The sequence below is a fragment of the Apteryx mantelli genome, chromosome 28 (genome assembly GCF_036417845.1).
Source record: "Apteryx mantelli isolate bAptMan1 chromosome 28, bAptMan1.hap1, whole genome shotgun sequence".
NCBI lineage: Eukaryota > Metazoa > Chordata > Aves > Apterygiformes > Apterygidae > Apteryx > Apteryx mantelli.
Window position 1 is genome coordinate 2,827,178 of NC_090005.1, and position 21,700 is coordinate 2,848,877.

The 21,700-nt window shown below is 47.6% G+C and overlaps 3 protein-coding genes across 6 annotated transcripts; all 3 read right to left on the minus strand.

Moving 5' to 3' along the window:
- Nucleotides 1-491: 491 nt before the first annotated feature.
- Nucleotides 492-10,578, minus strand: HOXB6 (homeobox B6). Its single transcript, XM_067311844.1, has 3 exons — nucleotides 10,107-10,578; nucleotides 2,764-3,350; nucleotides 492-1,507 (listed from the first exon to the last, which is right to left on the minus strand). Exons 2-3 carry the CDS (start codon nucleotides 3,170-3,172, stop codon nucleotides 1,248-1,250), a joined length of 669 nt encoding a protein of 222 aa, XP_067167945.1. The 5' UTR covers nucleotides 3,173-3,350; nucleotides 10,107-10,578; the 3' UTR covers nucleotides 492-1,247.
- Nucleotides 10,579-12,598: 2,020 nt separating this feature from the next.
- On the minus strand, nucleotides 12,599-18,052 carry HOXB7 (homeobox B7). Of its 3 annotated transcripts, none has more exons than XM_067311846.1 (3): nucleotides 17,963-18,052; nucleotides 16,347-16,442; nucleotides 12,599-13,529 (listed from the first exon to the last, which is right to left on the minus strand). In XM_067311846.1, the coding sequence occupies exons 1-3, from the start codon at nucleotides 18,006-18,008 to the stop codon at nucleotides 13,276-13,278; spliced, it is 396 nt and encodes a 131-aa protein (XP_067167947.1). In that variant the 5' UTR covers nucleotides 18,009-18,052; the 3' UTR covers nucleotides 12,599-13,275. The 3 variants fall into 3 exon arrangements, with proteins under 3 accessions (XP_067167947.1, XP_067167946.1, XP_013810064.2); XM_067311845.1 differs by having other exon boundaries at nucleotides 16,347-16,700; XM_013954610.2 differs by lacking the exon at nucleotides 17,963-18,052 and having other exon boundaries at nucleotides 16,347-16,951.
- A 200-nt stretch (nucleotides 18,053-18,252) lies between these two features.
- HOXB8 (homeobox B8) lies at nucleotides 18,253-21,051 on the minus strand. Of its 2 annotated transcripts, none has more exons than XM_013942551.2 (2): nucleotides 20,220-21,051; nucleotides 18,253-19,426 (listed from the first exon to the last, which is right to left on the minus strand). In XM_013942551.2, the coding sequence occupies exons 1-2, from the start codon at nucleotides 20,638-20,640 to the stop codon at nucleotides 19,122-19,124; spliced, it is 726 nt and encodes a 241-aa protein (XP_013798005.1). In that variant the 5' UTR covers nucleotides 20,641-21,051; the 3' UTR covers nucleotides 18,253-19,121. The 2 variants fall into 2 exon arrangements, with proteins under 2 accessions (XP_013798005.1, XP_013798004.1); XM_013942550.2 differs by having other exon boundaries at nucleotides 18,253-19,429.
- Nucleotides 21,052-21,700: the final 649 nt, after the last annotated feature.

Here is a 21,700-nt window from a genome sequence, read left to right on the forward strand (position 1 = left end):
AGCTGAGAAGTTACTCGTTTTGCAGGGAAAATTCCCTGAAAATCTGGACTTTTTTGCAATACACTTCACTTTGATTTGGGTATATGAAGTAAGGGAACAGATGTTTGAAAGATGCTAGGCAAATGTTAGGTATCTTTGGTAGATAAATGAGAGCATATTTTTGCCAGTTTCCTTGATTTATTATGTATATGGAGAGCGTTTCGTCATAACTCTTTGTACTGTAACAATAAAAAAGAGCGATACTAAAGCAGAATGTCAGCGAGGAAATACTATTGGTGAAAGGTCTTCCATTTAAGATTAGACAAAAAGAGGGAAAACCAGATTTATCTCTCCACTGTAACTTCCGTATGCTTGGAGTTGCTTGTCCTTGCAGATTAGCAGACAGTGTCATAAAGAGAGAAGCAATGCTTTCTTTACAACTCTGTGCTCCTTAAGAATGGCAAGTTTCTCTGGAAAAGGGAAAGATAATAATAATGACAGGGTGGTGTGCATGAGATCGAAGACTTTGTTTTTATTAGAGAATTCCATGTTCATACCTAAGACAAACTTCAAACACAACACGTACAAAAATTAATAAAATATAACTTTTTTGTTGTTGTTGCTTTTGCATCCTTTTAGGTAGTACTTGTTCTTTCAGTAGATTTTCTTAAAAAAAGAAAAACTAATTACAAAGACCCCAGGGCTTGATTAATTTACCAAAGGAAAACAAAAAGGAAAAAGAAAAATGAAAAAGATCTATGTCAACCGTGCATGAAACATTTTTACAAAATTAAGACAATAAACACCCCAAATGACATATATTGCAGCACTTCCATTAAATACAAGAGTTAGCAGATTACTAACAGTGACACCAAGGGTAGAAACGCGGGTAGGAGTCTTTTTTTTTTTTTTGTCTTTTCTCTTTCCCTTTCTTTCTTTCCCCCCCCTTCTCTCTCTCTCTATCTCTTTACTTTTTTTTTTTTAATTGGGGGGAGGGGAGGGAGGTCTAGGAAGAAAAAAACGCAACTAGAAGCCTGATTTTTTTTCTGGACACGACAGAATTACTGGAAACACGAGTCCATGGCATTGGTGGCCCAAACTTTCTAGCTGTGGCCGTCGCTGCAGAGGGCTTGTCCCACCAATGTGCCCGTCCGTCCTCGCAGCCGGCCCACGCCGCCCTCCCGCTCCTGGCTCTCCCTCGCTCACACACACTCACTCGCTCCCTCTCTCTCTCTCTCTTTTTTTTTGTTTTTTTTTAAATAATACTTTCACTCCGCCGTTTTCTCCTCTTCCTCCTCCGCGCTCAGCTGCGAGGAGTTGAGCAGTTTGTTCTCTTTTTTCCACTTCATGCGCCGGTTCTGGAACCAGATCTTGATCTGGCGCTCGGTGAGGCAGAGGCTGTGCGCGATCTCGATGCGGCGGCGCCGCGTCAGGTAGCGGTTGAAGTGAAACTCCTTCTCCAGCTCCAGCGTCTGGTAGCGGGTGTAGGTCTGGCGGCCTCTGCGGCCGCTGGGCCCGAAGGAGGAACCTGTGACACCCGCAACAAAAAAAAAAAGAAAAAAAGAAAAGAATAAAAAAGAGAGAGGAAAGGGAAGGGGTGGGGGAAAGCCCCGAGGTTTACTGGAGCCACGGAGATGCCTGGCGATACCCGGGGACCTAAGCGCTTGCTGCCTCGGGGCTCCCCTGCCCTCCGCACCCGGGGGCCAGCAAAACCCCCCGCGGGCCCCTCCGTGTGCTCGGCAGCCGCGGGCCGAGGCGGCCGCCCCGGCGCACCGCGACCGGCCGGGCCGGGACCCCGCGGCGCCGGGCTCCCCGCAGGCTCCGCTCCGGCCGCAGGGATAAGGCTGAGCTTGCCGGAGCCTGCAGCCAGGGCTGCGGAGACAGGGCGAGATCTATCTTATTCCATTATGAAAAATCGCAAGGTGTTCTTCTCCCCCCCCCCCCTTGCTATTTTCCACCCTACCGGCAACTGTAATAGATCTGAGCATTTAAGCAATAATGAAGTGAATCGATCTGCCCAAACTCTACATTAAAGAGGACACAACACTTTATGTCCCTGCGCTAATGGACATCAATTTGGAACTTAAAAGGCAACAAATGCATCTAAACATGGGAAGGAGGGTGGTGAGCCTCTATTTTTTTCCTTCCTTTTTTTTTTTTTTTTCCTGATTGAGGAAACAGCACTTAAAGAAGTCATGTATCACCAGGGGGAAAAAATTCTCCCCAGGCAGACTTTTCATTATGTGTGGGTTTCATTAAAAATGTATCTCTCTCCTTTCAAATATTTAAACACTTTTATATAATTTAACTCCAGATCGGCTAGCTAGCTAGAGATGAATTTGCGGGTGGGTGTGGATACGTGCGTGTGTAAAGTCATCCAGATCTGATTTAGAAAAGATATCTCTGTGCATGTGGGGGAAAGACAGAGACAAATCGTTGCAACTGAGTGACATGCAAACTGAATGTGCAAAAAGGGGGAAAGGAGAAATACTGTATTCGGGTTTAAATACGGGACAAACTTTTTGGGGGCGGGGGGGGGGCTGTGAAAGGGGGAAACTGGGCAAAGGGGGAAAATACTTCAGCGGCACGAAGTTTTGGTGCGTGTCAGAAGCCACTTGGAGTCTCTAGTGGTGCCTAACTTCCCCGCTGGAAGTTTGGGCTCTAAAGTGAACCTTATTCCTGCTCCTCTCGCTCGCTCGCTCGCGCTCGCTCACTCTGGCGGTAACAAATAAGAAAGGGGGGGAGGAGATTGATTTATTTATTTCTGTAAAAGAGTAAACTCACTATTGCAAGAGTTCATCCGCTGCATCCAGGGGTAAACCGGGGCGGAACACTTTTGCTCCTCGCTCTCTCCGAACACAGTTTTGCTCTGCGCGCAGTCCGACTTGCGCGGCTCGGGGGCGAAGGGCACCTCGTCCAGGTTGGAGGGGGCGCACGCAGGGTCCTTCTCGCGGAAAAACCCGCCGGCCCCATAGTCACACGCGGAGCCGCGGCTGTAGGCTCCGTTGCCTTGCTGGTAGTAGGCAGAGGACGCATAGCCCTTCTCCTGCACGCCCGTGGCTCCGTAGGTGGTGGGATAGTGCCTCAAAGGATCCGCATAGCCCGAGGGATATAACGGGATCTGTCCCAGGAAGGGCTCCTGCCCCGCCGCCAGACTCACCGGGAAGGTCGAGTTGACAAAATAAGAACTCATTGGAAGGAGCCTGCCGTCCTTTCCCGGCTTTATGATTTGTTGTGTTTTATAGTCCAAGTGGTTTAGCTATTAGTAGTATATCGGAGATTGGGTTTTAGCTGAAGGGAGATGGCGTGGTGCCAGCGAGGGACACAAGGAAATACAACCATCTGATCATGGGCTGACCAATAGCAGGCGCCTGAGGTTGCAAAATAGCACCCATGAGGAGCTGAGATTGCACCAGGGACCCCAAGAACAAACCATCCACCCCCTTTTTCCCTCCCTTTTAAACAACAGAAATGCACCCCCTTAACCAAATACATAATATCTGCGGAAAGAAACATTCCCGGCGCGCTCGGAGCTTCATAAATAAATAAACGCCCCCCCCCCCCCGGACCTCAGCACGGGGGTGTGTGAGAGCCCTGTATGTGCATGGTCGTGTGCGCGCATATGTATTTACACACATGTAACGTATACAAATACCTGGCGTAAGTGGGAGAAAAGTTAATTATTTGCATTCGGAAAACTTTAACCCCTGGTGTCTGCAAATCATCCCAAAATATCTGGTAGTTTTCTACAGTAAAAAAAAAAAAAAAGTTTTTTTTTGGTGAACTTTTGCAAAGAGAAGATGCCGTTGATTTGATTAACTTAGATTTGCTATAGGAGAAGAAATCGGTTTTGACAACTTATTTTTGTTCATGTTTATCTAATTACCATAGATTATCATTCTCTTTTAAAGAAAGTGGCGCCTGCTTAAACCAAACATTCGCTTTTCATTTATGTTATCTTTTTTCCCACCTTTTTTTCTGCAAAAGCTACATATCCGGGAGATAAATGGAAAATCGAAGCATTTCCTTTATCCTTTGCTAAATCCCGATCTGCTCTGGAGTCATGTACCGCATTGTGCCCTCTTGCGTTTTTTTGTTAATACCAAATCTATCCCCGACCTTTTATGACCAAAAGGAAGCCTTGGGTTACGGTCAAGAGCTGAGTTTATTGATTGTTACCGATCGGGATTTTTTTAAGAGAGGAGAGCTTGTCGCGTGGTGGGTCTGTGCCTGGAAGGTGCTCAGAGATCCTGCGGTTTTGCCTTCCCCCTTCCCTCTTTGAGCCTGGCCCCATTACAAAATTCCTGATTTTCGCGAAGTTAAAACGCTGTAAGGGATAAGCTCGAAAGTCTCGTGCAATTCTCTGTCATCCTAAAAGCTACCTTCGGGCTGGGCTGCGTCTCCCTTGGTTTTGCCCGGATTTCCCAGCGAGGGATGTGTTCTGCACTACCTGGTGCATCCCCCCTTCCGCTCCCCATTTGCTCAAGGTAGAGTGGGATCTCAATACGCCGCCTTCCCTTTTCTCTCAAATGGGAAAAAATGAGCGATCTTACAGGGGAAAAATTCTTAATTAAACCCAGGAATGTCCATTGAACATTCGCATTTTATAAAGGATTTGTTTCCTGTACGAATTTGTAGCCATCTGTCTGTCGGGTATTATATGCAATGAAATGACACGCCTTATAATACACACTCCCCTGGACTTGAATCTGTGGCTGTGTGTGCTACAAATCTAGAATTACATATATTACATAGTCACTGTAGAGCTGCCAATGCAGTTCTCTCTGACGGAGCTCTAAGTATCTACGAAACTGGTATCTTATTACGAGCTAATTTACTTTAAACATCATGTTTACAGCAGCAAAGCCAAGATTGTTTCATGCCACGGCTGCAATGAACATTTCGAGTGAAACGTAATCCTTATAATTCAAGGAAATAACATGTAAAGGAAGTAGTTTTCCATCCTCCACCCCCTCTCTGACTGATATCTCTTATATTTGTTCTTGCAGAATTTCCCTTTGTGTATGGAATGGACCCAAACTTACGTAGATCAGCTTTATTGGTATGCAAGAAAAAAAAAAGTGAGATTAAAAGAGAACGGTGACTGTAGAAGAAAAAAAATGGAATCCTATGAGAGACTGAAGTTAGCTGCTTTGCAGAAGCCGAACAGCTCACATTTTTGATTAGAGAGTTACTCAATATTTATAGCACTGCAAAAACCGCGATTATCTGGCATGATCAGCTCCACATGCAAATTTTGGGCTAAGAAATTGGAAGTCCTGATAATTCAATGCGTGAGTACAACCGCTGGAAATGTTTCTTATAATATTTTCTCTCAGTTCTGATTATTGCTCTAAAATAAATCCCTCGAAATACTTCGAAAAATATACTCCCCCCCCACCAAGCTTTACCGTAGTAAAATATTGCTCATTCTAGTGCATTTGCAGGTAAAGTAGGCTTTTTGCAGAGTTTGGCTGTCGGCATTTGTTAAGAAAATAAAATTCACTAATTGACACTGGCCGCTTGCTAATTGCTTATTGCTGATATTTTCGACACGCTGTAGATAAAAACAATATGTCTTGCCTCCTAGATGCAGGGCAAAGCTTCGCTTGGCCGTATAGGTGGCTATTTGGGGGAGAAAAAGGCAAGAAGAAAACTTGTTTCCCAACGTGACAAAAATGCCTGTCGCAGTGTTCATCTTCCTTAGGGTCAGGCCCGCAGTCTAATTGGTTTGCCACCTATAATACATGTAAATACGAGCAGAGGTCTTAAACTGCACTAAATCTCAGAGAACTGTGTGTTTAACACCGAGGTGGTTTCTATTTCCATTTTAATAGCTTTAAAAAAAAAATTAAACGGAGTCTTATTATTATAGCTGTTTAACAGACGCTATCCTGCCTTCTTTGCTAAAGTCCGAAGGTAAAGCTGAGATTGACTTTGCGAATATATTTTCTTTGGACGTCTCTAGCGCCAGGCAAGCCGAGCAGGGACGCAGACACAGCCCGAGCAGACGGCTGCAGGAGCAAGCTTACACAGGAGCCCTTAAGTTAGACCCGTCTTTGACCGTACCCATTGCCATATCTTTATTCAGTCTTTGGTCTCATCTACGTAAAATAGTCGCAGGGTTTGCTAGAGGAGCAATAAACTGGGGGAGCAGCGAGAGACACCAGAAGGTGGTATAACACGTTTCATTTTGTACTGAGAATCCGTCTTTCCTCTCCTGACTGACATCGCTCAACCGGCAGGGTATAAATAACGATAAAGAGGCGCATTTACAGTATGTACATTCGCAGCGCTCTGCCGAGGAACGCTCTACTTTTTGTCGCTTTGCTTTTTCTGGCTAGCGAACACCCACCGCACAAAGCAGAGCCAGGCAGATAGATGAGGGGATTAAAACAACACCTAAATATTTCGAAAAGCAAACAGAACAGAGCATTGCTTGTGCGAAAGCTGAACTGGCTGAAGAACTTGGTAGAAAGTTCAGTGCAGTTGGTTCCAATAAAAAATGAAACTCTTTTTCATGTGGAGCTGGAATTCCCGATCCTTCTGAAGTGAGAACACAGCGGGGGTTTCCCTACCAAGGGACTTATTGCAGCCATAAAGTCAAGCAAACACCACGAAAACACTTGAAAAAAACCCTTGTTCCTGGATTCAGACACAGAAAGCCACTGGCAGCAGAGAAGCTCCCCCCTGTAATGCTCATGCACACCCAAAATCACATCGGGAAAAGAAAAAGCAAGCCCAACAGAAGTCATGTATGCGCTACAGTGTTGGCGTATTTAAAACAATGACCCCTGAAGGTGTAAAAAAATACTCCCTCTCTCCGCGCATAACCGTTTGAAACTTAATTTCCAGCAATTTAAGTTTAATTTACCTGACTTCCCGTGCAGTGCATAATAACCTTGTTAATGGGATCTTTGAAAAGCAGCAATAATAATCTACCATTGTTCCATTAAAGAGTGCAGCTAATTATTAACAAAAAAGGGGAGGGGGGAGGAGGAGAGAGCATGGGGGATAAGGACACTGGAGTAGTCAAAATGCACCCAGACCGCACTATTTCCACGAAAGCAAATCCGGAGACCAAGGGAAGGGGAAAGAGGACTGCTGGTAAAAGTAATAGTGGGTAAACAGAGAGAAGGAAAGGAAAATCCAAACACGTCTCATGTAATACGGAAGGCGACTGCTGCAGGGTGTTGGGAATTGCAACATGGAACAAGTTAATCATGGTTGTTGCTAGTCCAAAGAAGAGAAACTTTTTCCCCCCTCTTTTTTTAACATAGTCACTGGGCATCTCACTTTCCTAGAGAAAATGTCACTAGTCTAGACGTAAACAGTTGCCAGGAAACTGTGTGGTAGAAGGAGAAAACGAGAGGGAGAGAGAGAGCGGGAGGGAGAGAGAGAGAGAGAAACCTTTTAAAATAACAGACACGCATTGTCCCTTCAAAGCCTACAGTAACTTAAAAGTGATTCGTCGTCTGCCTTTACTCTCTGTTCCCTTCCCCAGCAACCACCTCAATTTTGTGTACACGACTTGACATATCTTTTCCAGACCCCACTGAAATGACCACTCAAAGCAATAAATAAATAAAAGCTCCTCTGCCTTTTATTATTAGCTCAAATCCCCTGCCTCGCCTGCGCCTCGTACGTCATTATTGCATTGCATTTTACAAGATCTCCGCTTGTGTTCACGCTTAGCAAACAACCAGCTATCTTTCATCTCCCATGTGCGTGGGCAGAGCGAGCGAGCGGGCTGGGAGCCCCGTGCATGTGTACGCGGCTGTATATCGACACGCACATGGCCGAGAGCAGGCGCGCAGCTGCACGCGCATAGCGTTAGGCACGCGTGTACGCGCACACACACGCGGTGCGCGGGCGAGGGCGCACACACACATGCACACGCACCCGGCCCAGCACCTCACGGCTCCGCACCGCGCTACAAACACAGCAAAAAAAACAAAACAAAACAAAACAAAAAACCCAAAACCATGCAAAAAAACACAGTTGCAATTCACAGCAGGGCACCAGGCCGCGCGGGTGGAAGCCGCGGCCGCGGGCTGCTTCCCCCGACGCGCGCGGGGCGGCGGCGGCGCGGCTCGGCTCGGCGGAGCTGCGGGCGCCGGGTCCCGCTCGCTGCCCGGCCCGGGGGGAGCCGGGCCCCGCCGAGCCCCGCCGAGCCCCGCCGGGCCCCGCCGGCCGCAGCCCCCCGGGAGCCGCCGCCCGCCGCCGCCGACGGTAGATGGCAGCAGACGGCGGGGAATGGGCGAGCCCCGCGGCGCGGCGGCGGCTCCGGGGGCCGCCGCTCCGGGTGGGTTCGCTTTGATTTTATTGTGTGGGTTTTTTTTCCCCCTTTTTTTCCTCGAGGAGGGCGCGGCGGGCGCTGCCGGGGGGAGCCCCGCGACGGCCGCTCCCTGGGGCCCCCGCGCCGCTCGGCCGCCCCTCGCCGGGCCGGCCCGAAATGGTTAAAAAGACCTGCTGGCGCTCAGCTGCGGGGCTTCCACAAGTGGTTGCCCACGCGGGGTGTGGAAGAAGCGACAGCAATCCGTTTTGGAGCTAGGTTGCTTTTTTTTTTTTTTTTTTTTGCTTAGCGCCAGCAAAAATAATAATACACCCCCCCCCCAAAAAAAAAAAAAAAGAAAAGAAACAACGAGCGCGGAGATGCTTAGCGGAAAGAGAGAAAAGGCATTTGAACCGCATTATTTTCCCTGTGATTTATGAAAAAATGTAACAGGTTCGGGAAGAAATAGCTTTAAAAAAATGGCTTTCTGTTTATTATTTCCACGGCTTGCGATCATTTACTCTTGTCCACACAATATTCCGGCACAGTCAGGCTTGGTGAGATAAATCGTCACGTCATAAAATGGTTTATGCTTAAGTAATGAATCTCTTCTTACTCAATCTCGCTTCACACACACAGGCTCCTACATTATCTTATTTAAAAAATCACCTCGTAAAAGTAGCAATTACTACTATATTTCAAAATCCCGAAATCTTAAAAAAAAACACATTCAAAATTACGGGCAACTCTGGACAAATATTTTCTTAAAACCAAAGGCAAACGTTAGGTGATCAGATATGCAACTGGAGGGCTATTTTCACATAACCTGGTCTCAAGATGTGGAAAGGACCAACACAACGTGGGTCTGAAACACTAGACGCTATTCCGGGCTGAAAAGCCGTAAAGCCCCGTTAACACCGCAGAACGCAATTAAATACAAGGAGGTTTATTGCATCGCAACGTCAGCTTCATTTGGGAGTTTCACGAGGGAAAAAAATACAATGAGAGCGCTGCGCTCTGGGTTGCCTTCATTCTTATTATCTTTTTTTCCTCTTTTCTTTTTTTCCCCCTTTTTTCCCCCTAATTTCCAGAACCTTATTCTCGAGGACTGCCGCGAACTGCCCTCTTTGAAGAAACCACCCACGTAATAACGACCCTGGAGAGCAACGCAAAACCCAGCCGGCTGCCGCGCCAACTTCGCCAAATTACTGGGCTCGCCCGAAGACAGGCGAACTGGCAAGAGATTCTGCGAGGGGAAAAAATAAAACACGACAACTACCCACAAAGGGCTTGGTATTTTTTTAAAGGCAGTATCTAAAAGCCTCCGTCACCGAGCTACTGCAAAATCCTTCATTCCAAGTCTACTATCTCCAGGTGACCTTACAGGCTTTATATTTCTTTTTGATTCCGTTATTTTTTTCTTTCTCCCTTTCCTTTCTCCCCTTTTCTTTTTCTTTTTCTTTCTTTCTTTCTTTCTTTCTTTCTTTCTTTCTTTCTTTCTTTCTTTCTTTCCTTTTTCTTTCTTTCTCTTTCTTTCTTCTTTCTTTCTTTCTTTCTTTCTTTCTTTCTCTTTTCCTTTCCTTTTCTCTCTTTCCTTTCTCTCTCTATTTCTCTCTTTCTCACCCTATGCTACACTTTTGGGGGAAAATTTCACTTAAACAGATTTTAGCTCCCCCGACACCCCTGATTTCTTCGAGTATCTCCTTCCTTATCACCCCACCGTTTTCTTTCTATTTTTTTTTCCCTGGGCAAGAGGGAAGAGGGAGATGGGGAATTAAATAGAAAAGGCAGTTTGACAAATGCATTTTCGCAATTAAAATTATATGAAGAGAAACAGATATTATTCCCTTACCTTTTGACGTCCATTTCTGTGGTATATGTAAAATATATAGGGAGAGATAGACAGCGTTTGCTTATCTGTTAGCTGACAAATATTGTCCCAACCTGATAGCCGTCGATTGCCTCTCTGACTTGTGATAGCTTCTTGCATTTCTGTCATTTGCATAGAAAATGGAGTAACTTCCCTCTTTGAAAAATGATAGCCTCCACTCGGTCCAGAATCTCCACTTCCCCTCCATTACTACTGAGATTCCAAATCAGCAGGCAAATTAACCCAGGAATTAAAAAAAAAAAATCATATAACTCTTTTTGTATGTGAGTGTGTGTATGTGTGTGTATATGTGTGTGTGCGTATGTGTGTATAGGCTTCCCCCCCTCCCCTCTCCCCTGTTTTAGCCCTATCGAGCTTATACACAAAAGTAAAAAAATGTAAAGAGGCGAGAGCCCTATAGAGGACACTGATCCGACCCAAGGTGCAGCGGACAGAAGAATGGTGCAATATAACCACATGGGAAATAATAAAAAGTTCATGTTCACGGTTAGCAGTCCACATGACCGGCTCTGGCCAATCCCAGAACCCAGCCACTCATAAAGTTCTATCACAAAGTTGTAAATTTTCATAAAACAACAAGGAATTTATTGCATTTCTTCATGACCGGTTTAACAGCAGTCTTTTTCTTAGCCGCCATCTTTTTTTTTAACAAAAATAAAAGAATATGAAAGGGGTTTCAGGGATTTTTCCCCCCTTGGTTGCATATGGAGGAGTTTTTAATAGAAATAATCGAATAATACCTTACACATTAATCTATGAACAATAATAACCCCCACCCCCACCCCCCAGAATAAAGAATTTGGGGTTGTCGTTGGCTTTTAAATGGGTAAAGATACGGTAAAACAGTGGGGTTCGGGTGGGGTTTCATGTCTTTTTGTTTTTTACGGCATTTTGGGAACCTTTCTGCTGCGAGGGGGGAAGCGGCACTTGCAGATCTCCGAAAAAGGAGGCGGATAAAGGTGCAGCGTGAGCGGTGCCATGTGTGGGCAGAGCCGAGCCGCGGGCTGCGCCCCGGGTGCCCCGTCCCCGCCGGGCCCCCGCCGGGCCCCGGACCCCGCTATAGCGCGGGCGCCGCTCGCGGGGGGACCCGCCGGCGAGGAGGGTTACGCCGCCGGTGAGCAGTGCCGTTAGCGCTATAGAGGCTGGCCGTGCCTCGCTTTGCCCCCTTTTTTTAATAATTATCTATTTAGTGCTTCTGAATGCCTCCTTGCCCCCGGCTGCAGGGCAGTGCCATGGGGCAGCGAGCCGGACCGGTGCAGCGCAGAGGCGCAGGAATGGGGAGAAATTTCTGGAAATCCCTTGTTTTTTTCGCTATGCACAGAGCGTTGCTGCAAAGAGCTTTCACCAGGGGATATCATCAAGGAAAAAAGGAAGATTTTCCCTTCCCAGCAAGTGGGATTTCAGTGTGCAAAAGCCATAATAGCTCATGCCTTTAATAATGGGCTTGCCATAATTAGTATATACAGCAGGTACCGCAAATCTGTATTATGAATGTGGGCGCTCATATGCTTGACGTGGCATCTTATTTGCGCTGAAACCTGCTAAAGGATGCCCTGCGCCTCTTCCTCAAGACGAGAAGTTGCCTAGCTGTCTGCGGCGGTGGGGTGGCGAAAAGACAGGCAGGCAGAGCAGGAAGGAAGGCAAGAAGGTGGAAAGCTGCCATTTCCAAGCCAGGAGTACCTCCAACCCCTCGGCTTTTTATTTTTATTTTTTTTTGGCCTTTTTTTTTCCGTGCATCTTACGCACGCAGTGTGGAGCAAATTGCGTGGAGCCTCCGCTGGAGGAACCCGCGTCCTCGCTGCGCGCCCGCGAAATGTAAATAAACAAACAGCGCGGAGGGGGGACGCGAGGCCGCTCCCCGCGCCGGGCCCAGCTTTCCCCGCCGTTGCTCCGCTTGCCGATTTCCCCGCGTTTAATGGCTTTCATTTATTTTATGTGTGCTTTGATGCTAAACATTATTTGGCGCTAATGAAATAGTTACAGTCCGCAATAAAGTAATTGAAGGGCGGAGGGAGAATCTCCAAAAACTAAACCCACAGCAAAATATATCGCCTTGCTGCAAATTGGTTGCAAGAACAAGCGAATTAAAACAAGGGCAAAAAGCCTATTGGAGCTGTTTCTGGCCTCTTTGCAGTCCTCCTTTTTCCCCTTACCTACTTCAGTAACAGCCACGGCGCAAACACAGAGAGAAAGGAGAAAGGCGACCAGTCCGCATTTCGAGAGCCCCGAATATGAATTATAGTTTTGATGTATTCGCCAAATCTATTGAAAAGGCACTAAAATGTTGAAAGCGGTGGCTATGATAAAAAAGAGAGGTTTAGAGTGATATGTCGGGCCATATTTTAATATAAAAAGATCTTTGATATATTTTTCTTACCTAAGGAAAAGGAGACAAATGCCCCGGTGCTATTTTCAGAGGAGGGGAAGGAACGCAACACAGTTGTAGATTATTGGAGTTTTTCTTTTTATTTCGAAGAATAATAATCACAGACGAGAAAAAAAGCAACGCGTCGGCATTAAATAATTTGCTACTTCGATATACAACATTTTACGTAGCACAATATTAATTCCTCTTTTTTCCCCAGAGACTTGAACAAAGAAGTAATCGAGGTAAAAATATACACAGACAAAACAGCATAGCGACGAGAAAAGAACCACGGAGGTTACAGGGAGAAGGCGTAATAATCATTCATATTATGTACAGGACTATATACGCTAAGTATAATTTGCATTCAGACTTTCAGGTCACATTTTCTAAATTAAAGGTGCTAAACACGACCACGTTACTTCATACCAAAAAGTACACGGCGAAGTACAAACGGAGATTTACAAATTACTTGTACTATAGGAAGACTCACATAGAAAAATGTATCTATTCTGACTCTAAAGCCACATTTAATAGGTAGATATTCATTCTATTGTACAAAAAAAAAAAGACTTTAATATAGGTAGTATTTTTTTCAGTGTCAGGAAACACAATGTATCATTCCTAAGGTTTTTAATTATTTACGCACTTATCATTTATGTATTTTAATATATAGTCTTTTCGGTGTGTTTTTCCCCCCTTTTCTTTTTGTCTGGGGTTTTCACGTTTCCTGGCGTCACCTTTCCGAGCAGCTCCCTCGCCCTTTCATTCCTCCTCGTCGTCCTCCGCGTCTGCCTTTTCCTGGCTGTTTGAGCCGGAGCAGGCAGTTTTGTTCTCTTTTTTCCACTTCATGCGCCGGTTCTGGAACCAGATCTTGATCTGGCGCTCGGTGAGGCACAGGGCGTGCGCGATCTCGATGCGCCGCCGCCGCGTCAGGTAGCGGTTGTAGTGAAACTCCTTCTCCAGCTCCAGCGTCTGGTAGCGGGTGTAGGTCTGGCGGCCGCGTTTTCTGTCCGTGCCTGCGAAACAAGGTTAGATGCAGCTGAGGTTATGAGACTCTCCGGGTTTCTCTTGCCTTTTGTCTTGGGGGGATTCTCGCTATCTGCTTCATCCACCACATGGTGCTCAGCTCGTACGAAATCCTCTTTTTGACAGCCTGTACGAGCTCATAGCAGGTTCTTTACATTTGCCAGATCAAATCCTTCTGCTAGAAGTTTTCCCCACCTCGCCCTCGCTGTTCGCAGCCCCCAGACCATTGCACGTGTAATTTCCCTTCACCTAGGAAAAGCACGCGGTGCTTCTCCGCGCGTCTCTCCGCGGTGCGCGTGTGGCCGCGTCCCTCCCGCGAGGTGCGCGAGGGAGCAGCAAACTTCGGAAAGTTTCCTGCCCCCGTCGCATCAATCAGCCGCTGCGCCCGCACTTCAATTTTCATTGCAATTTTCTGCTGGTTGGGAAATAAATACATAAATAAAGCGGAGCGAGAGCGAGAGAGGCAGCTGTTCCCTACACAAATCCAACTATTTGTCCTCTCTTAAAGCTGTCATCGGGAAGCCTGCTTGGAAGGTGTGTGATGTTCCTAATTATTTAGGGGAATGTGCTGCGCGCAGCAGTGGCTCCTGCTCCGCTGGGGCTGTGCAGGCGCTGGCGGACCGGGGAAATGCCCCCAAACCCACCGAGGCTCCCCACAACTCTCCAGCCGTCTATTAGCAGGCGTTGGAAAGGGCCCAGCTCCTGATTCTCCCCCTCCCCTCCGATATTTCCTGGAGCCCAATTGGAAATAATTATACAATATGGTGTTTGTGATTCTGGTTATCTTTTCTCTGTAAAAGCTAAATGTGTCTCTCTAGTATAACACATCCTTTCCAGGGCAATGGGGATGGCGAATACCAGCCCTCGGCCTCTCCTCCACACATTCCACTGGACTCCTCTTCTTCTCCCCCCCCCTTTTTTTTTGTTTTGTTCTTTCTTTTTAACAGAAGAAAAGATCCAGTCATTAAAAGAAGAAAAAAGCAAAATAGCCGGGCTAGCTGTAAAGTAAAAATGTGCAGGTCGTGGAATGTGGGTTGTAAAATCCGCTGAGGGGAGAGCCATAAACTGCTGCTGAATAGGGATGACAACTCTATCTCTGCTCGCTGATGAAATTCCGCAATCAAACAGTGGCCATGAGGGGCAGGGGGGCAGGCCCTGCTCGGGTGGCTGGGCCCGACCTTCTCTGCTTTTAGGCACAGCAGATCCCCAAGTATTCGGGGTTTTGAGCGCTTTTGCCCTGCTCCAGGAGCCTCTCTAATGTTGGTACTCGCAGCGTCACATACTAAAAGGGGGGTGCGGGGGGGGGTTCTTAAATCTGAAGTCAGATAAAAGCAGAGATGAAGTGTTTACGACCAGAAATATTTGGTCTTTGATAAATCAACTGTAAAAGAGAATGAATTATGGAGCAGGTAATGGAAAGAACTGACCACCAAATAAGTGTGAGGGTAACTCCTGCCTTTATAAGCCTCTATGCATTGGCTGCTCTGCTGTTTTCTTTCCCTTCTACTTTGCAGGGAGCCTGGCCCGCAGTCCAGTCGCCCCCGAAGTTTACTAACAAGACACTTTCCCAATATGTGGCTGCCAAGCGAGGCTCGCTCGCAGGGATGCACTCAAGTTGCAATCTGGCAGGGCTCAGGCAAACCCGGGCGGCTGCAGAAGTGAGCTCACGCGTTCCCCTCCGCTTCCAGGCGGGACAGCAGCGCCTTTTTCTCCCCTTTCCCAGGATTGCACGAATACGACCGCCGCATGGGTGCCCCGAGCAGGGCCCGGCCCCGGGGGAGCCCCGCTCCTTGCAGCCGGGCGGTGGGTCACCGGCACATGCCGGACCCCGCTCTCGTGTACGGGAAATGGATATTTATTGAATGTTAACCGACACTGATGCCCTGAGACGGAGCACGCTGGTGGCTGAAGGGGATGCAGCGGCATTTAGCGGGTTCGGGCTGGAAACACACGTGCAAGGCGGCGCCTCCCGGAGGGGACCTGGCCCGGCCGCCAGGCTGCTGCGCCGGGACGGGGCAGCACCCCGGGAGCCGCCAACTTTTGGGGGGTGGCAGAGACCCGCCGAGCAGCTCTGGGCAGGTCTCTTCCCACCGGAGCAGTCCCCAGAGAGCCTTCTCCAGCGTGCAAGGGAGACCGTGCCCCCTCCCCGGGCCGCCTGGCTATTATTTTTCGGGCGATCGCACATATAAACGCGGGCTCCCCCTCGCAGCCCCTATGTATACATCCATACATCCGGATGCGGGCCGATATGTCACCGTTTGGAAAGCAGAGCTTTTAATTGTGCAAGGAATGATGTGTTGCTGTTTCTGATGGCAACACGCTATGCTTAATTGCAGTATCTGGGACATTGTGGTGAGGGGCTGGCAATTGAAGGGTTTGCAATCTAGCAGAAAACAAACCAAGCTTGCAAGCGCCTCCCATAAATAGTTTCTTTAAGAATCTATATCTATATCTACATGCGGCTAGCACAATCCTCACCCTGCACATACAGGAGGAGAAGGGGATGGCCATTATTTCTGCAGCTCTGGCTGTCCCCTCTGAGACAAACTGCCTTTTGCATGGCACATCCACAGCCCCAGCAACACTAATAAATATTTAAAGCTAAAAGGCTGGCTTTAGGGTGGGGGGCTCGCTCTCTCTGCCTCTCTCCCTCCGTCTCTTTTGAAGAGAGAGATTCGTTTTCGGTGAAACGTCATGCAAGGAGTTGGGGACAAGTCCCCCCTCCCCCTCGCCCGCCGCCACCCCCCCGCACGCCATAAAATAATTTACACCCCCCGGCTGGTCTCCGCGGGGCGGCTGGCGCTTACCTGTGCTCCGCATCCAGGGGTAGATCCGGAAGTTACTGTCGCTTTGCAAATCCGAGTCCCTCTGGTCCGTTTTGTTGCAGTTCTGCTTGGAGGCATCTGCCGGGCACATCATGGAGAGGTTTTGCTCAAAGGGGGAACAGTGCATGTTGAAGGAGCCGGGCTCCAGGCCGTAGCCGGACGAGTACATGCTGGGGGGCTGGGGGTGCACGGCGCTGCCGCTGGAGTAGAGCCCGGGCATGGAGGCGGCGAAGGGAGGCGTGGATCCGGCCCCATAGCCCGCTCGCTGCGTGTTGGAGGCGAAAGCGCAAGAAGTTTGCTCAGGAAAGACTCCGGATGGGAAAACCGAACTTGCGGCTTGATATTTAGAAAATAAAGCATTCGCATAATACAATGAACTCATAATTTGGCCGGGTGATTTGTAGGTCGGGACGTTTTAGTGTCGGTTTTACGAGGTACCGTGATATATTACGGAATTAGAGTCCAGATTTACACCAAAAAGGACCCCTTTTTCCTCCCGGCCCATGTGACGCGCGGGCACGTGGCTCCGGCGGCGCCAATCGCCGCCCGCTCCCTCCTCGGGGGCAAAAAATTGTAGTGCTGCTGGATTTATAAAATATGATAAATAATTGATGCGATATAAAACCCTCCAAGATCTATGCTGGAAGGGGTGAAATTGTGCTGGAGTCGATAAGCAACCTGTAATCAGTTTTCAGCCGAGACCAAGGGAGAAAAAGAAAGAAGAAATGTGTGTGGGGGGTAAAAAGCACGTTGCTGATAAACCGGCAGCTCCCTCTCGGTCTCTCTCTGCTGGAGGAAAGACAGGAGCGGAGCCCTATTTATCCCCTTATTGATCCCGTCTAAAATTCCCTCCTTCGCACCATTTCCCTGGCTCCGAGGTACTTTTTCACGAGACTGTCCATAATTCCCTCCCCTCCCCCCTTGACCCTCTCTCCCTCCGCGGCCACCCCCCAAAAGACAAATGTCTCATTGATACCTAATACTTCCAGGGTCCTTTTTTTTTTTTTTTTTTTTTTCAAAATGCCATTCAGCTCTATATCTAATTTATTCTAGTGCCACAGGCTTTGAGCTTCTTATTGAGCTGGCATTTGCTTTTCTTGTTGCGAAAAATAAAGACTATACAGATCCCCTGTTCAGCGTGTCAGCGGTTCTGCAGGAGTCAATTACAGTTATAAGTAAAACGTTACCAGCTGGCTGATTTGCTTTCTGCTGGAGAAGCAGAGAGACCTTCCCAAATGTGATCTGCCTCATTTTTTTTTAAAGGGAAGGGAGGGATAGAAAGAAAGAAAGTCTTACTGGCAGGAAAAGCAGCCCAGACAATGGTGGATATGCATCTAGGATTTGCACTGTTTCTCCTTTCCCAAGGTTATGTTGCAAGGGGATGTGTGTGCATCCCCACACACGCACTCCTCTCTTGCCATGGCTCGACAGGCGAAGGAGCAGAAAGCAGCTCAACTGCACGGGTGACAATTTTGCAGCGAGATGAGAGCGAGGGAAGGAGAGCGCCCCAGACCTGGGCTTCATCGCGGGGGAAGTGGGGTGAGCGAGGAGAGAGGGAAGGGGAGACAAGACAGAGAGAAGAGAAAAACAAAAATTACCTTCAGGCAGGATTTCCACACAGCCTCCCAACCTGTCACCACACATGAACTGTTAGAAACAACAACAAGAGGAGAAGCCATCGCAGCGGCCCTGGCCCCCCCCCCTCGCCCGCCGCTCCCCGACCCCAGCCCCTGCCCGTCCCAGCAGCGCTCCAGCTCGCCAGCATCTCTGCAGGCGAAGCGGGCTTTGATGGCCAGGGCTGCAGCTCCGACACAATTGACTTTTATTTCCTTTCTATCAAAGTGGTCCTGGAGGAAATGAAGCAGGCGAAAAGAATGATGTCACGGAATTCTCGCTTGTAAACTTTATTGTAACTTTCTTCCGCCGCTTCCAGGTTTAGACAATAGAACAAAGTGATGAAAGAACAACAAAATATATCATTAGTTCCCCCAATAAAGTAATTCACGTATACAGTATACATTCTTTTTCACAGTTAACCTAAAGATCACTTTACAACTTGCTTCACTGTGCGCATGCTAACTAAAGGAGAGAAAACGCTTTTTTTCTTGTCTTTTTTTTTCTTTTTTTCATTTTTTGGGAAGAGACATTTAAAAATTGTAAACAAAAAAAAAATCCCGAACCAAACAAAAGAACAGAAGTAAGGAAAGTAAAAAGAGAGAGGGAGGGAGAGAAAGAGAGAGATAACTACAGCATAAATAGGCAGTTTCATGTTGTTGGGATGTTTGTTTCAATAGCTACCTCCAGTACATACAGATAAACCACAACAAAAAAGGTGGGAAATTAAAAAAGTGCACAAATGTAATTTCACATAACTCCTATAGCATTGAAAGCTATGTTAACCAACCCACCCCCCAGGAAAGAAGAGAGAGACAGAGAGAAGGACAGAGAGAGAGAGAAGATTTCACAGTCATGTTTTACATAAGCTATTGCGTTACACTACCACTAGTTAATAACTGGCAAAAGGCTGGAGAGACCTCCAGATCACTTTTGCATACTGTTCATTGTATCAAAGGATAATCAGGAAAGTGGTGCTTACAGCTATATTGTTTTACAGCAATAAAAGGGTTTTTTTTTCTTTCTCTTTTCTATGCATTGTTGGTTTTTTCCCACCCCTCCCTTACATTAACTGCCATTAATGTGGGACTCAGGGGCTCTTCCACCCCAGCAGCGCTTGCCTTTCAGTCCTTAAAAATCCTTTTATTTCTTGTCCGCCTTCTGTGCTTCCCCTTCCTCGTCCACCTCCTGGGCTCTTTCCATTTTCTGTTTTTCCAGTTCTTCCTGCTCGCATTTGCTGCTGGGAAACTTGTCTTTGTTGTTTTCCTTTTTCCATTTCATCCTCCTGTTCTGGAACCAGATTTTGACCTGCCTTTCTGTCAATCCCAGGGCATGCGAGACCTCGATCCTCCGTTTGCGGGTCAGGTAGGGATTAAATAGAAATTCCTTCTCCAGTTCCAGCGTCTGGTAGCGGCTGTAGGTTTGCCTCCCCCTCCTCCGTCCAGCGGCTGCTGGGGAATTGCAAAGGTTGGGTGCAAGAGGGGAAGAAGAGAAGGAGGTTGAAAGATACATAAACCAGGCTCGGGAATAGACACACACACACACACACACACACACACACACACACACGGGAGGGGGAGGAAGAAAGGGCTCGCACAGGCAAAGGCAGGAAGCAAGCAGAGAGACGGAAAGGCTCCTCTATAATATTATAAAAGGGAAGATGGTGATAGAGGAAAGGGGTGATGGTGGCGGGGGGGGGGGAGGGCCACCCTCGAGCCCACTCCGAGCAGCCCCGCCAGCTCAAGGCTTCCCTTTGCACACTTAGCACTATCACAACAACAACAACAACACCAGGGCTCAGGCTCGCTGGGTTCCAAGCCGCTGCCCACAAAAAAAAAAAAAAAAAAAAAAAAAAAAAAGAGGAGCGAGAGAGCAGCACCACCGAAACCCCAAATCCAACGCGAAACAAAAATGAAGGGGCTCTTTCAGGCTATAAAAGTGCCATAAACTTTAAGGACGCTTCCTTCCACAGAAAGCCCAGCTCGCTCAGCCCCCAGAAGAAAAGGTCTCCTTCAGGGCAATTAAACTATAAAGCAATTTACAAGTGCAAAAGTTTACCCCCATAAAGCAGTAAAACCCAGGCAGCGGGGGAGAAAAAGGGGGCAAAGAAAGCGAGCGGGCACGCCAGGCAGGCAGCCAGGCAGCCGGACAGGCAGACAGACAGACAGACAGAGGGAAAGCGGGGCTGCTCGACGGGCTCAAAGGAAATGCCTCCTCGCCGTCCTTCCCATCTCGCCTCACCTTGCGGTCGCATCCAGGGGAAGAGCTGGGTGGGCGAAGGGCTCTGCTCCGCGCTCTCCGCCTCCTCGCCGAGGCCGCCGGCCGCCAGCTTGCAGTCCGTGTACTGCACCAGCTCCGAGTCCTGGGCGGCGAAGAGGCTCTGCCTTTGCAAGGGCTCGTAGCCGTAGAAGTTGCCGGGGTCGCCATGGCACGCCACGGCGCAGGGATTCTGTTGGTAAGGGGAGCTGGAGAGCGAGGAGGCGCCGTGGTAAAACTCCTGGATCTGGGGGGGGTGCTGGAAGGTGCCCCCCGCGCTGGGTCCGTACACCACCGTGGGTCTGCCCCCGAGCTCCTGGGCGAACCCGCAGTCATAGTAGTTGGGACGCAAGGAGTCCCCGGTTTTGTATTTGGAGAAGAGTGAGTTGACGAAGTAAGAGCTCATTTTAATTTAAATAATAATATTTGGTTTTGGAGAAGAGGAAAAAAAAAAAAAGCCAAGCAAACCAGACCGCGGGAATCTATTAGCAAAAAAAGAAAGCGCTAAGATGCTAAGCAACGACAGTTTGTGATTTCCAGGAATATAAAAGGAGGATATAATCAAAACTCTAAGCCTGCATGATATTGAATTCTTTCCTCCCCCCCCACCCCTAAAAAAAAAAAAAAATCGCCACTTAAAGAGTTCTCGCTTTACATTTCCAAGAAGAGATGCCAGTTCATAAACAGTTTTCAGTGATTTACTTCAGCGCAAATGAGTTGTTTCATATTTTGCAGTGTCTTTTCATGATCATTTGCATCTATTACCAAAACCTCATCCTATTGGCTTCTCCTTACTCCACACGGACTCTGCACTGCATGATTGTGAAAGGAAGAGTGTGAGAGAATAAAGAAGGAAAAGCAAGCGAGGGGGAGAGAGAGAGAGAGAGAGGGAGCGAGAGAGAGAGAGAGAGAGGGAGCGAGAGAGAGAGAGAGAGAGAGGGAGAAGGAGGTGGGGTGAATATACGGATTAAATATGTTTAACTACCTACATTAATGAGATATCTCTCGCCTCACAACAAATCACATACCTAGACCACCCAAAAGATTGATTTTTTGGGAGTGTTGGAAAATTAAAGAGAAGCGCTCTCAGTCGTTAATTTCAAAATTTTAACGAGGCAGTTTTAGCCTTTTTAAATGTCAGGGTCGCTTTGGAAAACTGTAAAAGAACACGATTTAATTGCTACCAGTTTTAAAAGGTCCTATAAATGTAATTGGTATTTTAATACAAGTTATCAAATCATACAGCTTCTTACCCTAAACATATTTTAAAACAAACGAGGTAGTCATATTTAACATTTTAATGATCAATTTCCTTATTATTGATAAAGGTTTAACTATCACATGAAGGGAATTGCATTTGTAATAGCCCCAAAAAAGGCTGTAAACTGTTTAACAAACTATAAAATGCCATAAAGCCGGGGATGTTGTTGTTGTTTATACCGCACTACATAAAAGCCGTTAGGATT

Excerpts from the sequence above, each read along its gene's own strand:
- HOXB6 (XM_067311844.1), bottom strand. The coding sequence starts at position 3,172 with ATGAGTTCTTATTTTGTCAACTCGACCTTCCCGGTGAGTCTGGCGGCG. Across the intron at positions 1,508-2,763 it reads GCGGATGAACTCTTGCAATA|GTTCCTCCTTCGGGCCCAGC; the intron begins GTGAGTTTACTC and ends CGGGTGTCACAG.
- HOXB7 (XM_067311845.1), bottom strand. The coding sequence starts at position 18,008 with ATGTGTGGTGACAGGTTGGGAGGCTGTGTGGAAATCCTGCCTGAAG. Across the intron at positions 16,701-17,962 it reads TGTGGAAATCCTGCCTGAAG|CCGCAAGTTCGGTTTTCCCA; the intron begins GTAATTTTTGTT and ends CTAAATATCAAG. Across the intron at positions 13,530-16,346 it reads CCCCTGGATGCGGAGCACAG|GCACGGACAGAAAACGCGGC; the intron begins GTAAGCGCCAGC and ends CTTGTTTCGCAG.
- HOXB8 (XM_013942550.2), bottom strand. The coding sequence starts at position 20,640 with ATGAGCTCTTACTTCGTCAACTCACTCTTCTCCAAATACAAAACCGGG. Across the intron at positions 19,430-20,219 it reads CCCCTGGATGCGACCGCAAG|CAGCCGCTGGACGGAGGAGG; the intron begins GTGAGGCGAGAT and ends GCAATTCCCCAG.